The 14,285-nt window shown below is 45.1% G+C and overlaps 1 protein-coding gene across 7 annotated transcripts in view; it reads left to right on the top strand.

The window, feature by feature from the left end:
• LOC311144125 (high affinity cGMP-specific 3',5'-cyclic phosphodiesterase 9A-like) overlaps positions 1 to 14,285 on the top strand; it is a 51,328-nt gene that overhangs the window by 22,432 nt on the left and 14,611 nt on the right. For 2 of the 7 annotated variants that reach the window (XM_084180104.1, XM_084180107.1), the window contains exons 2-6: positions 2,925 to 2,995; positions 3,574 to 3,684; positions 4,169 to 4,212; positions 9,508 to 9,562; positions 10,554 to 10,624. In XM_084180104.1, the coding sequence (XP_084036230.1) occupies positions 2,925 to 2,995; positions 3,574 to 3,684; positions 4,169 to 4,212; positions 9,508 to 9,562; positions 10,554 to 10,624 (352 nt within the window). Of the gene's footprint in view, positions 1 to 2,924; positions 2,996 to 3,557; positions 3,685 to 4,168; positions 4,213 to 9,507; positions 9,563 to 10,553; positions 10,625 to 14,285 lie in introns of those variants that run through there. The other 5 variants (XM_084180106.1, XM_084180105.1, XM_084180109.1 and 2 more) reach the window with 5 other exon arrangements.

Raw genomic sequence — 14,285 nt, 5'->3', positions numbered from 1 at the left:
GCTGCAACCTGTCCAAAACCCAGAATAAACCTCCGGTAGTAATTAGCAAAACCCAAGAACTGCTGCACCTCTTTTACAGTGGTTGGAGTTTGCCAATTACGCACGGCCGATACCCGGTCTACCTCTATCTCCACGCCAGACGCAGACAACCGATAACCCAAAAAGGAGACGGACTCCTGGAAGAACAGGCATTTCTCTGCCTTGACATACAGGTCATGCTCCAACAGTCTTCTCAACACTCGGCGCACCTGGGCTACATGCTCGGCTCGTGTAGAAGAATACACTAGGATGTCGTCGATGTAAACTACTACACCCTGCCCATGCATGTCCCGGAAAATCTCGTCAACAAAGGATTGGAAGACTGAAGGAGCATTCATTAACCCGTATGGCATGACGAGATACTCGTAATGACCCGAGGTGGTACTAAATGCTGTTTTCCATTCATCCCCCTCCCTAATGCGCACCAGATTGTAAGCGCTCCTGAGATCTAACTTTGTGAAGAACCGCGCTCCGCGTAACGACTCCGTCATCGTCGCAATCAGTGGAAGTGGGTAACTGTATTTAACTGTGATCTGATTGAGACTCCGGTAATCAATACACGGGCGCAATCCCCCGTCCTTTTTTTTCACAAAGAAGAAACTCGAGGAGACTGGGGAAGTAGAGGACCGTATGTATCCCTGTGCCAAGGACTCGGCTATGTAAGTCTCCATAGCCGCTGTCTCCTCTTGAGACAAGGGATACACATGACTCCGTGGCAGAGCCGCTCCTGTTTGGAGATTTATCGCACAGTCCCCCTGTCTATGAGGAGGTAGCCGTGTTGCCCTCGATTTGCTAAATACAAGTGCTAAATCCTCATACTCAGGGGGAATGCGCAGTGCGGGCACTTGGTTCGGACTCTCTACCGAGGTCGCCCCTACGGAAACACCTAAAAATCTCCCTACACACTGGGCAGACCACTCCATAAGAGCTCTCTGTTGCCACGCTATGGTAGGATCATGGGTGCTTAACCAGGGAAGGCCCAACACCACGGGGTACGCAGGAGAGTCAATCAGATAAAACTGAATGATCTCCTCATGACCCCCCTGCGTCGTCATCGTCAGTGGTGCTGTGACCTCCCTGATCAGACCCGACCCCAACGGCCGGCTGTCTAATGCGTGGACAGGAAATGGAGTTTCTACCGGCCGAAGGGGAATTCCTAACCTACAACAAAAGGCCCGATCAATAAAGTTCCCAGCTGCACCTGAATCTACTAGCGCCTTATGCTGGGAATGAGGTGCCACCTGTGGAAATTTCACAGGAATACTCATGTGACCAACAGAAAGCTCTGGGTAAGTGGGGCGCCTGCTCACCTGAAATGACTCCCCAGTGTGTGGCCTGTTGTCACCTCTCCCAGGAGACCCTCCCCAGCACCTGGCCGCGGTGTGTCCTCCACGACCACAGGTGGTGCAGGGGATGGCCCCCCTCGGGTTACCTCTCCTCCTCTCTCTAGCGCCAGCACCCCCGAGCTCCATGGGAATCGGCTCGGAGGTGCTGGAGGGTGGAATGGACGACCCCCACTCGGGACGTCCGCGGGTAGCCAGCAGGGTGTCTAGACGGATGGAAATGTCCACCAACTGGTCGAACGACAGGTTGGTGTCCCTGCAGGCCAGCTCACGACGAACGTCCTCTCGTAGGCTACACCGGTAGTGGTCGATGAGGGCCCTCTCATTCCACCCCGCATCCGCTGCTAGTGTCCGGAACTCCAGTGCGAACTCCTGTGCGCTCCTCTTCTCCTGTCGGAGGTGGAACAGACGCTCTCCGCGTAGGTGATGGTTGCGGCGTCTATTCCCCTCCATTCGGCGTTGGCCCACTCCAACGCCTTGCCGGATAGACAGGAGATGAGGGCGGAGACGCTCTCGTATCCCGAGGGCGCCGGGTGTATGGTGGCCAGGTAAAGTTCCACCTGCAGGAGAAATCCCTGACACCCGGCTGCAGAACCGTCATATGCCCTCGGGAGCGAGAGCCGAATGCCACTGGGTTCCGGTGCTGAGAGAGGAGGACTGGCCGTTGGTGATGGGATGTTGTGAGAGTGCGTGGGCACCTCTCTATTCACCAACCGGCACAGAGTGTTGGACACTTCCTCCATGGCGGCCCCGAGTTGCCGGATCATGGTGTCCTGGTAATTGATCCGGTATTCCAGGGATTCGGGTGCCGCCGCTGTTCCTGCTGACTCCATAGTGGTGTGTTGTTCTGTCAGAAGGGAACCGATGTGGATGTGGTGGAGGAGTCAGGCGCAGGACACAGAGGTAAAGTCCAACAGTCTTTAATAAAACAAAGTAGACTGTCCAAAATTAACACGACCTCGAAAAACAAGAGGCGAGGGAGAATTACGCAAACACGCGTAAACACTAAACATGAAACAAACAGAATGCGAACACGCAGCTCCGATCAACATGACAGTGAGAAACAACACACAATAATACTAACACAAAACAAGGAACTTATAGGGCACGCAATCAACACACAACTGGCCACAGGTGATAAAGACAGACAAAAGCAATCGACTGCATAAACATAGAGCGGTGGCAGCTAGTACTCCGGGGACGGCGCTCGCCGAAGCCTGCCCGAACCAGGAGGAGGAGCAGTCTCGGCCGAAACCGTGACACACACACATGAAACAACAGTATGAAAATGTATGCACTCACTAACTGTAAGTCGCTCTGGATATTTTATTTATAAGAGCGTCTGCTAAAATGACTAAAAATGTAATGATGGTTGTTATGTGAACATGAACGTTTTTGTTCACATGCCAAACATGATGTACTCAGTGCGGACTCTGTTGGACTACTGTATTACTGTACACCATAAATAGAGTATTGCATGCCATACATTATATATGTTATGGATTATCACGATGTTGCATGTCTTGGCTACTGTTACCATAGGTGGTCTTCAGTCGATTCTGCAGCCCGTACGATATCAAGGAGTTATTGTGCACCGCTCTGGGTATCCCAAGGTAATGTTCTGCTCAACTCTCTTTTCCTCTCTTTAGTTCTGCTGTGAGGCTCAGAATCGTCTTAAGTATTTGTCTGGATCCTTTAATCTTCCTGTATGCTTGACTGGTTTTCTAATTAAGCAATAAGGCATGAGGGGGGTGTGGTATATGGCCAATATACCACGGCTAAGGGCTGTTCTTATGCAGGACGCAACGCAGAGTGCCTGGATACATCCCTTAGCCCTGGTATATTGGCCATATACCACAAACCCCCGAGGTGCCTTATTGCTATTATAAACTGGTTACCAACATAATTAGCGCAGTAAAAATAAATATTTTGTTATACCCGTGGTATACGGTCTGATATACCACGGCTGTCAGCCAATCAGCATTCAGGGCTCGAACCACCCAGTTTCTAATGTTGTTTTGAGGATCACTTCTATTAGATGACGAAAACAACCATAATGACAAGATACGAGGTCATAGGTCGCAATAGTTTTGACTAGCTTCCATCTCTCGCTTGGTTTCTTTGATTGATATTTGGAATGTGCCAAACACTTACACCCTCTTCATTGAACCATAGTGGGACACATCCTTAGAGAGAGTGTCCCTGCTTTGTCTGTTTTGGACAGGAACACCACCTTGTCTCTGCTGGACTCCACGGGAGCCATGGTGTCCATCGACCCCACCATGCCACACAACACCGAGAGGTAGGCCCTGTCACATTCACATTTATAGCAGAAAATGACACGTTGGTCCATGAAGGTACAATCTGTAATTTTAGCAGCCTAAGCTCATAAGCATAATAAGTTATATTCTTCAAGGGTTAATGGTTATATCATTTAAATGTCCATTGAACAGCAGGACATATCCCAGATAGTGCCCTATTGCCCAGGGTTAGCAAAAAACACTAACAGGTCCAAGGTCAGGGTGAAACAGTGAGCCAGATAATCCTCACTCACTCACTCACTCACATTCAGACACATAGACACACACAGACACACACACACACACACACACACACACACACACAGCCCCCAGCGTGTCCTCACACTTCAGACGCTGAGTAAGACAGTGGGAGGAAGAGGAGAGGACATCGACAGCACGTCTAATTAGGAGGAAGGGGGGGGACGTATTTGAGTTCTGCACCACTTCCTGTCTAAACTGACTGGTGTGTGTTCTGTTGTGTTAAAGGTCACCGTACAGAGTGGTGCCCCTGATTGGTGGACAGCTAGCTGGTGAGTCCCAGGGGGCCAGGGGTTTTCAGACGCTGGCTACGCAAATAGACACGCATGGCTGACAAGCACATACGAAAAAGTACATTAGCATATAGTATATAGCATATATGAAAGCATGCATGCAAGCACACACACAGACACAGACACAGACACAGACACAAATACAGACACAGACACACAGACACAGACACAGACACACAGACACACAGACACAGACACAGACACACAGACACAAATACAGACACACAGACACAGACACACAGACACAGACACACAGACACACAGACACAGACACACAGACACACACAGACACACACAGACACAGACACACAGACACAGACACACAGACACAGACACAGACACACAGACACACAGACACAGACACAGACACAGACACACACCAGTGTTAATTTTAGCATTCTTTTTTAGATTTAGTCTTAGTTATTTTGACTAAAATATCATTTTGTCATTTGAATAATGATTGAGTCTAGTTTGTCAAAATGATGAAGAAAGTGGGCCATTTTAGTCAACTAAATGCCCTTTATTTGAGTCACATTTGAGTCACATCACGTGTATTGCCTCATTAATCTATAGTAAACATAAATCACTGACTTCCATGTGCACTAACATAGAGTACATAGCCTTGTCCTGCACTCTTAAAATATAAGGTGCAATCTAGAACCTAAAAGGGTTATTCGGCTGTCCCCATAGGAGAACCATTTGAAGAACCCTTTTTGGTTCAAGGTAGAAGCTTTTGTGGTTCCATGTAGATTGTTATATTTTACTGATAAAATAAGGCTCTTGAATCTTCTGAATTTTGTTGTTCAATATGAGTTTGCCTACATCTTGATGTGCACTAATATCAGAAAGCTAATGTACTTTGGGGCTAATTCACCACATTAGGAAGTAAAAACTCAAAACACATTAGCTACACTACCATTCGAAAGTTTGGGGTCACACTGGAATGTCCTTGTTTTCGAAAGAAAATCAATTTTTTTGTCCATTCAAATAACATCAAATTGATCAGATATACAGTGTAGACATTGTTAATGTTGCAAATGGCTATTGTAGCTGGAAACGGCGGATTTTTTATGGAATATCTACACAGGTGTACAGAGGCCCATCATCAGCAACCATCAGTTCTGTGTTCCAATGGCACGTTGTGTTTGCTAATCCAAGTTTATCATTTTAAAAAGGCTAATTGATCATTAGAAAACCCTTTTGCAATTATGTTAGCACAGCTGAAAACTGTTGTGCTGGTTAAAGCAGCAATAAAACTGGCCTTCTTGAGACTAGTTGAGTATCTGGAGCATCAGCAATTGTGGTTTTGATTACAGGCTCAAAATGGCCAGAAACAAAGTGCTTTCTTCTGAAACTCGTCAGTCTATTCTTGTTCTGATAAATGAAGGCTATTTTATGCGAGAAATTGCCAAGAAACTGAAGATCTCGTACAACGCTGTGTACTACTCCCTTCACAGAACAGCGCAAACTGGCTCTAACCAGAATAGAAAGAGGAGTGGGAGGCCCCAGTGCACAACTGAGCAAGAGGACAAATACATTAGTGTCTAGTTTGAGAAACAGGCGCCTCACAGGTCCTCAACTGGCAGCTTCATTAAATAGTACCCGCAAAACACCAGTCTCAACGTCAACAGTGAAAAGGCAACTCCGGGATGCTGACCTTCTAGGCAGAGTTGCAAAGAAAAAGCCATATCTCAGACTGGCCAATAAAAATAAAAGATTAAGATGGGCAGTCTGAGATATGGCTTTTTCTTTGCAACTCTGCCTAGAAGGTCAGCATCCCCGAGTCGCCTCTTCACTGTTGTACGAGATCTTCAGTTTCTTGGCAATTTCTCGCATGGAATAGCCTTCATTTCTCAGAACAAGAATAGACTGATGAGTTTCAGAAGAAAGTTATTTGTTTCTGGCCATTTTGAGCCTGTAATCGAACCCACAATTGCTGATGCTCCAGTATGAAAAATTTATGCACTCACTAACTGTAAGTCGCTCTGGATAAGAGCGTCTGCTAAATGACGTAAATAACAATCAGCCGTTTCCAGCTACAATAGCCATTTACAACATAAAACATGTCTACACTGTATTTCTGATCAATTTGATGTTATTTTAATGGACAAAAAAATTGATTTTCTTACGAAAACAAGGAAATTTCAAAGTGACCCCAAACTTTTGAACGGTAGTGTAGATCGCCAACACACAAATATAATACCCACTGCTATGTATTCATCTAACAGTACATATTTAAATAGTTGCTATTGAGCTCAATATTAAGAGATAAATGATACCCACAGAAAGCTGTGAACAACAGTAGTTGCTTCCAAAGCTATATACGGTATGTATATCAGAAGCCTTTTTTCTCTCCCGGAGTGCACATCAAGAGGCTCGCTCATCACGGCAGCAGGCCCCAGTGGAACAGGCCCCAGTGGAACAGCCCCCAGTGGAACAGGCCCCAGTGGAACAGCCCCCAGTGGAACAGCCCCCAGTGGAACAGCCCCCAGTGGAACAGGCCCCAGTGGAACAGCCCCCAGTGGAACAGGCCCCAGTGGAACAGGCCCCAGTGGAACAGGCCCCAGCGGAACAGCCCCAGTGGAACAGGCCCCAGTGGAACAGGCCCCAGTGGAACAGGCCCCAGTGGAACAGGCCCCAGTGGAACAGCCCCCAGTGGAACAGCCCCCAGTGGAACAGGCCCCAGTGGAACAGGCCCCAGTGGAACAGGCCCCAGTGGAACAGGCCCAGGGGCTGGGCAGACACTTTCATTACAGCAATAATGAGGATAATGCACTGTTTGACCAAATAATGGTTTTAGCCGTGTTGAAGCACCTTTGGCAGTGATTACAGCATCAAGTCTTCTTGGGTATGACGCTACAAGCTTGGAACACCTGTATTTGAGGAGTTTCTCCCATTCGTCTCTGCAGATCCTCTCCAGTTCTGTCAGGTTGGATGGGGAGCGTCGCTGCACAGCTATTCTCAGGTCTCTACTCCACCGGCAGAGTAGCCATGGCATGTGCCTTATTTGCATCAATGATTTGTTGCCGCCGGATTGGAGAATGGTTGCCGGGCAGAGAGGTGACTCGTGAATAACCTGGGCATGGTACTTCTTTTCTACCAATAACAGCATTGCAACATTGAGTAACAGTGGGAAAGCCTTACAATTCTGAAAATGCCATGCATGCTTTTGATTGGACCAAACAAATAACACTGAAAAGCTCTCAATCTCTCCCTGAAAAAAGTCTTGTCCAGTCCATTTACTAATCACAGAGATAATTTAGTCAGCCGAAATGAAAAATTATTTTTGTTTAGTAATAGTTTTTTTCTGGGTCTATTCAATCAGTTATCGTCTCGTCACTTTGCCACTGAAAAATATTTGTAGGTGTTTGACAAATATTTTCATCACTATTTTCACATATTTTAACACACACACACGCACACACACTAACCCACATACCTGACGTGCACACTGCACATAAAGGAGCATAATCAATAACAAGTTTAGGTAATAGGCAGACTTACACAAACACACACACACACATACACACTATTTTATTGACGGTCTTGCTTGGTTACAACAACATTTTGTCCTCATCACTCAAACACAAGAGTTACACAGACAGTCCAGCTCAACATCTGGGGGAAACATTCCATAAAACAACATGTTGTGTCTTTGTTCCCCATCTTTACCGCACTCACCTGGTTCAAGACCATACAACTCACCTGGTTCAACACCATACAACTCACCTGGTTCAACACCATACAACTCACCTGGTTCAAGACCATACAACTCAAATGGGTCCTTTTATTAGAGTGATGCAGACACACTCGCTCTGTGGCCGTCGGAGAGGCAAGGCTTAGTGTGCTCCTGACCTCTGACCCCTGGTGAAATAGTGTTCTAGCGTCAATGTGACACGGTGTACCATGGGATATCAATAATGTGACATGGTGTACAATGGGATATCAATAATGTGACATGGTGTACAATGGGATATCAATAATGTGACATGGTGTACAATGGGATCAGGCCAACCGGTGGTTTTACTAGTTCACATACCTGCACTTTTATTGGCCTCTCAGGTGAACTTTGGCCACCACTCTGCTCTGCACCAATAGCAGGGCTGTGTTTTTGTCATTTAGTTATTTTCTGTGCGTAGGAAGGGAAATTATAAGGGTCTTGTTAAGATATCAAGCTGGCACCATCTCCAAACTGCCTTATTAACATATCAAGCTGGCACAATTGCCAAACACCACTACTGCATTCAGTAGTGAGACAGAAGAAAACAATTACTCTCTCTTCTTTTGCCATCTGTTGTATCGCTTTCATTCTCTCGTTGCCGCTGGTTTACATAAGGTGTGTTGGTGTGTGTGTGTGTGTGTGTGTATGTTTGAGTGTGAGAGAAGGGCCAATCAATATCTGTTACACCGCCAGGCTCAGTTCTAATGGAAGGCTTCAGTCAGATATTTGAGAGCATCAGACCTATGTGATCTAGTGAAAGGCTTCAGTCAGGTAGTTGAGTAAAGGCTTCAGTCAGATAGTTGAGTAAAGGCTTCAGTCAGATAGTTGAGTGAAGGCTTCAGTCAGGTAGTTGAGTAAAGGCTTCAGTCAGATAGTTGAGTAAAGGCTTCAGTCAGATAGTTGAGTAAAGGCTTCAGTCAGGTAGTTGAGTAAAGGCTTCAGTCAGGTAGTTGAGTAAAGGCTTCAGTCAGGTAGTTGAGTAAAGGCTTCAGTCAGATAGTTGAGTAAAGGCTTCAGTCAGATAGTTGAGTAAAGGCTTCAGTCAGATAGTTGAGTAAAGGCTTCAGTCTGATAGTTGAGTAAAGGCTTCAGTCAGGTAGTTGAGTGAAGGCTTCAGTCAGGTAGTTGAGTGAAGGCTTCAGTCAGATAGTTGAGTGAAGGCTTCAGTCTGATAGTTGAGTAAAGGCTTCAGTCAGATAGTTGAGTGAAGGCTTCAGTCAGATAGTTGAGTAAAGGCTTCAGTCAGATAGTTGAGTAAAGGCTTCAGTCAGATAGTTGAGTAAAGGCTTCAGTCAGATAGTTGAGTGAAGGCTTCAGTCAGATAGTTGAGTAAAGGCTTCAGTCAGGTAGTTGAGTAAAGGCTTCAGTCAGGTAGTTGAGTAAAGGCTTCAGTCAGGTAGTTGAGTAAAGGCTTCAGTCAGATAGTTGAGTAAAGGCTTCAGTCTGATAGGTGAGTGCATCAGACCTGTGTGCGGTGTTGTCGTTATAACATGGAGTGAAGTATATGAGTTGTGCTTTTCTGTGTAATACCGTCCTATCCCTCCTTCCCACAGATAAAGAGGAACTCTTCCAGAATGTATTGACACAAGTGGCAGAGCAGTTTTCCAGGTAAGAGCACTGATATTGCTTTCATGGACATTTTGTGTCTTGCCTTCGTAAATGCTTTTTGTTCTCTTGTTTTCGTAAAGGCTTGCTATTTATCTGTCACTATATTAATGGATGTGCTGCTTTCAGATAATGAACGTTCTCTGTTCCTTTTGTTCTCTCTCTTTCCCTCCCGCTCTCTATCTCTATCCCTCTGCCTAATTCTCTTTCTCTCTCTCTCTCTTTCTCTCTCTCTCTCTCTTTTCCGTCTCTTTCTATCTGCCTTTTCTTTTATTTCCCCATCTCTCTCTCTCTCTGTCCATCTCTCTCTCTCTCTCTCTCCTCTCTCTATGTCCATCTCTCTCTCTCTCTCTCTCTCTCTCTCGTCCATTCTCTCTCTCTCTCTCTCTCTCTCTCTCTCTCTCTCTCTCTCTCTCTCTCTCTCTCTCTCTCTCTCTCTCTCTGTCCATCTCTCTCTCTCTCTCTCTCTCTCTCTCTCTCTCTCTCTCTCTCTCTCTCTCTCTCTCTCTCTCTCTCTCTCTCTCTCTCTCTCTCTCTCTCTCTCTCTATGTCCATCTCTCTCTCTCTCTCTCTCTCTCTCTCTCTCTCTCTCTCTCTCTCTGTCCATATCTCTCTCTCTCTCTCTCTCTCTCTCTCTCTCTCTCTCTCTCTCTCTCTCTCTCTCTCTCTCTCTCTCTCTCTCTCTCTCTCTGTCCATCTCTCTCTCTCTCTCTCTCTCTCTCTCTCTGTCCATCTCTCTGTCCATCTCTCTCTCCCTCTGTCCATCTCTCTCTCTCTCTCTCTCTCCTCTCTCTCTCTCTCTCTCTCTCTCTCTCTCTCTCTGTCCATCTCTCTCTCTCTCTGTCCATCTCTCTCTGTCCATCTCTCTCTCCCTCTGTCCATCTCTCTCTCTCTCTCTCTATGTCCATCTCTCTCTCTCTCTCTCTCTCTCTCTCTCTCTCTCTCTCTCTCTCTGTCCATCTCTCTCTCTGTCCATCTCTCTCTTTCTCTGCAGAGCGTTTAAAATCAACGAGCTGAAGACGGAGGTGACCAACCGCTTGGCCATGTTGGAGAAGAGAGTTGAGCGTGAGTCACACAGTACTGTGTCTGTCTGTGTGTTTATTTCTCCCCGGAGAGGAGAGACACTCTTATATCACAGTGAATTTGGTTTCTCCCCAGAGAGGAGGCAGCCTCTTATATCACAGTGAGTTTCTCCCCAGAGAGGAGGCAGCCTCTTATGTCACAGTGAGTTTCTCCCAGAGAGGAGGCAGCCTCTTATATCACAGTGAGTTTCTCCCCAGAGAGGAGGCAGCCTCTTATATCACAGTGAGTGCATGTCCTGTTACCTGCTACGGGAATAGTAAGGGGACTGCAGAGCAGATACACTGAAATGCAGACAATAGAAGAAATGCAACATGGTCCTTTAAGATGCTTTGGTTATAAGGCGACTTTTAGTTAAAGAGTGACATGCAATGACTCAAAATAACTCAAATGTAATACCAAGCGGATGCCCTGAAACCGTAATACCAAGCAGATGCCCTGAAACAGTGTTCAGTATTACATTTACATTTGTGTAATTTCACCTTTTATTCAGCGATTAACCTAGATGTTCAGTAACTGTGTGTAGAGCCTGTGTATACGGTTGCAAAATTCCGGGAACTTTCAATAAATTCTCTGGTTTTCCTGAAATCCTGGTTGGAGGATTCACGGAATCAGGAGGGAATCAGCTGGAATGCCAGAATCCTCTAATCAGGATTTCTGGAAAACCTGAGAATTTATTGAAAGTTTCCGGAATTTTGCAACCCTACCGGCAATCGAACCCTCATTGAAACTGCAGTAAAGTGTGCAGTAAACATTTATGTACCACTGTATGTGAGAGGCATATTTTAATAGGTTCACTCGTCACTCATTAACTTGGCTGGATGGGAAATGGAAATAGAAACGGGAGATTGAGTCATGAAAAGAGGATGTTAAGGTTAAGAAAAGTAACATCCTGAAGTAGAGGGTTTGACTGTTTGGGAGGGTTTCAATTAGGTCTATTGTCTTGAGCTATTTAGCTATTTAGCTATGCAACTTTCTTCAACTTTAAAACGTACTTGTGTCTAGTGGTTGTTATACAGTGATTTTGACATTTTAAAATTGTCTTACAAACAAAACTGTCCGCTAACTTACTGAATGTTTGTCTTTAATTGTATCTTTGAGCCCTGTTGTGTAACACAATAGACATATCAAGTGGATGCCTGCCCCCAACATCATACATTCTCTAGAGTCCATTCCCCTGTTATTCTCCTTTTGCCTAGATCAGTGTTTTCCAACCCTGGTCCTCCGGTGCCGCCCAACAGTACACAGTTTGGTTGTAGCCCTGGACAGACACACCTCCATTAAGCTCATTGAGGGCTTGATGATTAGTTGACCAGTTGAATCAGGTGTGCTTGTCCAGGGTTACAATAAAAATGTGTACCGTTGCGGGGTACTGGAGGACCAGGGTTGGGAAACACTAGGCTATAGATTAGAGAAGTGAACTAGTTCACATGTTACTAGCTATGTTCTGTACTATGAGTTTAACAGGCTTCTGGACTCGTGTTATTCGCCGGTACATTGAACATGCAGAATTCACATAGAAAACCCCCTGGAATTAGTGGGAGATATGCGTTGTCATAGACGTATACAATGCTAGCTGTAGCCTTGACATGGCTAGCCACCGCTAGACGCCGTAATAATGGAGGTTAGCTAAATGACGGCTATTCTAGCTGTCATTGACCCTATAGTTAATGCTACTGCTGCTTCCTATTTCTGCCCATTTCGTTGTGTGCCAGGAAGTTAGTTTACACACTGTCCCACACTATGCTCACAGGCTTCTCTTTGATTTAATGTGTTAGTGGTCTGTAATCACATTGTAAACAGGGCTTTAAAATAAAATTGATAAAGATGGCTTGATATGCCTCATTCCAGTTAAGTTCTGGTAGTAGAGTTTGTTGCACCCTACTGTTTCCGAAACCTCAACGGCCTTCAGCTGTTCTGTCACAATGTGTTCCGTACACACACGGTGCCACTGCCTCACTGTGCAGTCCAGTGGGAACATTTAATCAGTAATAAATCTTTAATTATTACATCGTCCTTCACTGTAAAGTACTGCTACTGTCATGTCTGGGTGGTGTTTGTCCTAGATTGACTGGCTGCCTCAAGGTCTTTGGTGGAACACCCTGAACCCAGATTTAAACCATTGTGAAATCGTGTGTGAGTGTGTGCATGTGTGCTCTGGTGACAGTTCTTGCAGTCAGCGTGCCAATTGCACGCTCCCTCAAAACTTGAGACATCTGTGTCATTGTGTTGTTTGACAAAACTGCACATTTTAGAGTGGCCTTTTAATGTCCCCAGCACAAGGTGCACCCGTGTAATGATCATGCTGTTTAATCAGCTTCTTGATATGCCACACCTGTCAGGTGGATGGATTATCTTGGCAAAGGAGAAATGCTCACTAACAGGGATGTAAACTAATTTGTGCACAAATTTTAAAAGAAATAAGCTTTTTGTGCATATGGAACATTTTTGGGATCTTTTATTTCAGCTCATGAAACATGGGACTAACACTTTACATATTGCGTTTATATTTTTGTTGACGCTTTGCCTGTTTTATGGCTCGTCGGATGTCGTAGCGCGATTTCTTATAAGCGTCCAGATCAGTGTCCCGGTCCTTAAAAGCGGCAGCTCTAGCCTTTAGCTCAGTGTGGATGTTGCCTGTAATCCATGGCTTCTGGTTGGGATACAGTGCCTTCAGAAAGTATTAATTCATACCCCTTGACATAACATATTTTGTTGTGTTATAGCCTGAATTCAAAATGGGTGACATAAAAATATGTTTATCTCACCCATCTACACACAATACCCCATAATGACAAAGTGAAAACATGTTTTTAGAATTACATTTACATTTACATTTACGTAATTTAGCAGACGCTCTTATCCAGAGCGACTTACAAATAGGTGCATTCACCTTATAGCCAGTGGGATAACCACTTTACAATGTATTATTTTAAAATATTTTAAAATATTTTTTATTTATTAAATTATTATTATTATTGTGTTTTTTTTTGGGGGGGGGGGGGTAGAAGGATTACTTTATCCTATCCCAGGTATTCCTTAAAGAGGTGGGGTTTCAAATGTCTCCGGAAGGTGGTGAGTGACTCCGCTGTCCTGGCGTCGTGAGGGAGCTTGTTCCACCATTGGGGTTTATTGAAAATGAAAATGAAATATCTAATTTACATAAGTATTCACACCCCTGAGTCAATACTTTGTAGAAGCACCTTTGGCAGCGATTACAGTTGCGAGTCTTTCTGGGTAAGTCTCTAAGAGCTTTCCAAACCTGGAATGTGCAACATTTTCACATTATTATTTTCAAAATTCTTCGAGCTCTGTCAAATTGGTTGTTGATCATTGCTAGACAACCATTTTCAGGTCTTGCCATAGATTTTTAAGTAGATTTAAGTCAAAACTGTAACTCGGCCACTCAGGAACATTCACTGTCTTCTTGGTAAGTAACTCCAGTGTAGATTTGGCCTTGTGTTTTAGGTTATTGTCCTGCTGAAAGGTGAATTCATCTCCCAGTGTCTGGTGGAAAGCAGACTGAACCAGGTTTTCCTCCAGGATTTTGCCTGTGCTTAGCTCCATTCCGTTTCTTTTTTAACCTGAAGATGCAGCCACCCCTATGCTTGAAAATTTGGAGAGTTTTACTCAGTAATGTGTTGTA

This window comes from Coregonus lavaretus (genome assembly GCF_964263955.1).
Source record: "Coregonus lavaretus genome assembly, chromosome: 16".
NCBI classification, from domain to species: domain Eukaryota; kingdom Metazoa; phylum Chordata; class Actinopteri; order Salmoniformes; family Salmonidae; genus Coregonus; species Coregonus lavaretus.
Note: the sequence above shows the minus strand (reverse complement) of the source record. Positions and strands in the feature narration are given on the sequence as shown.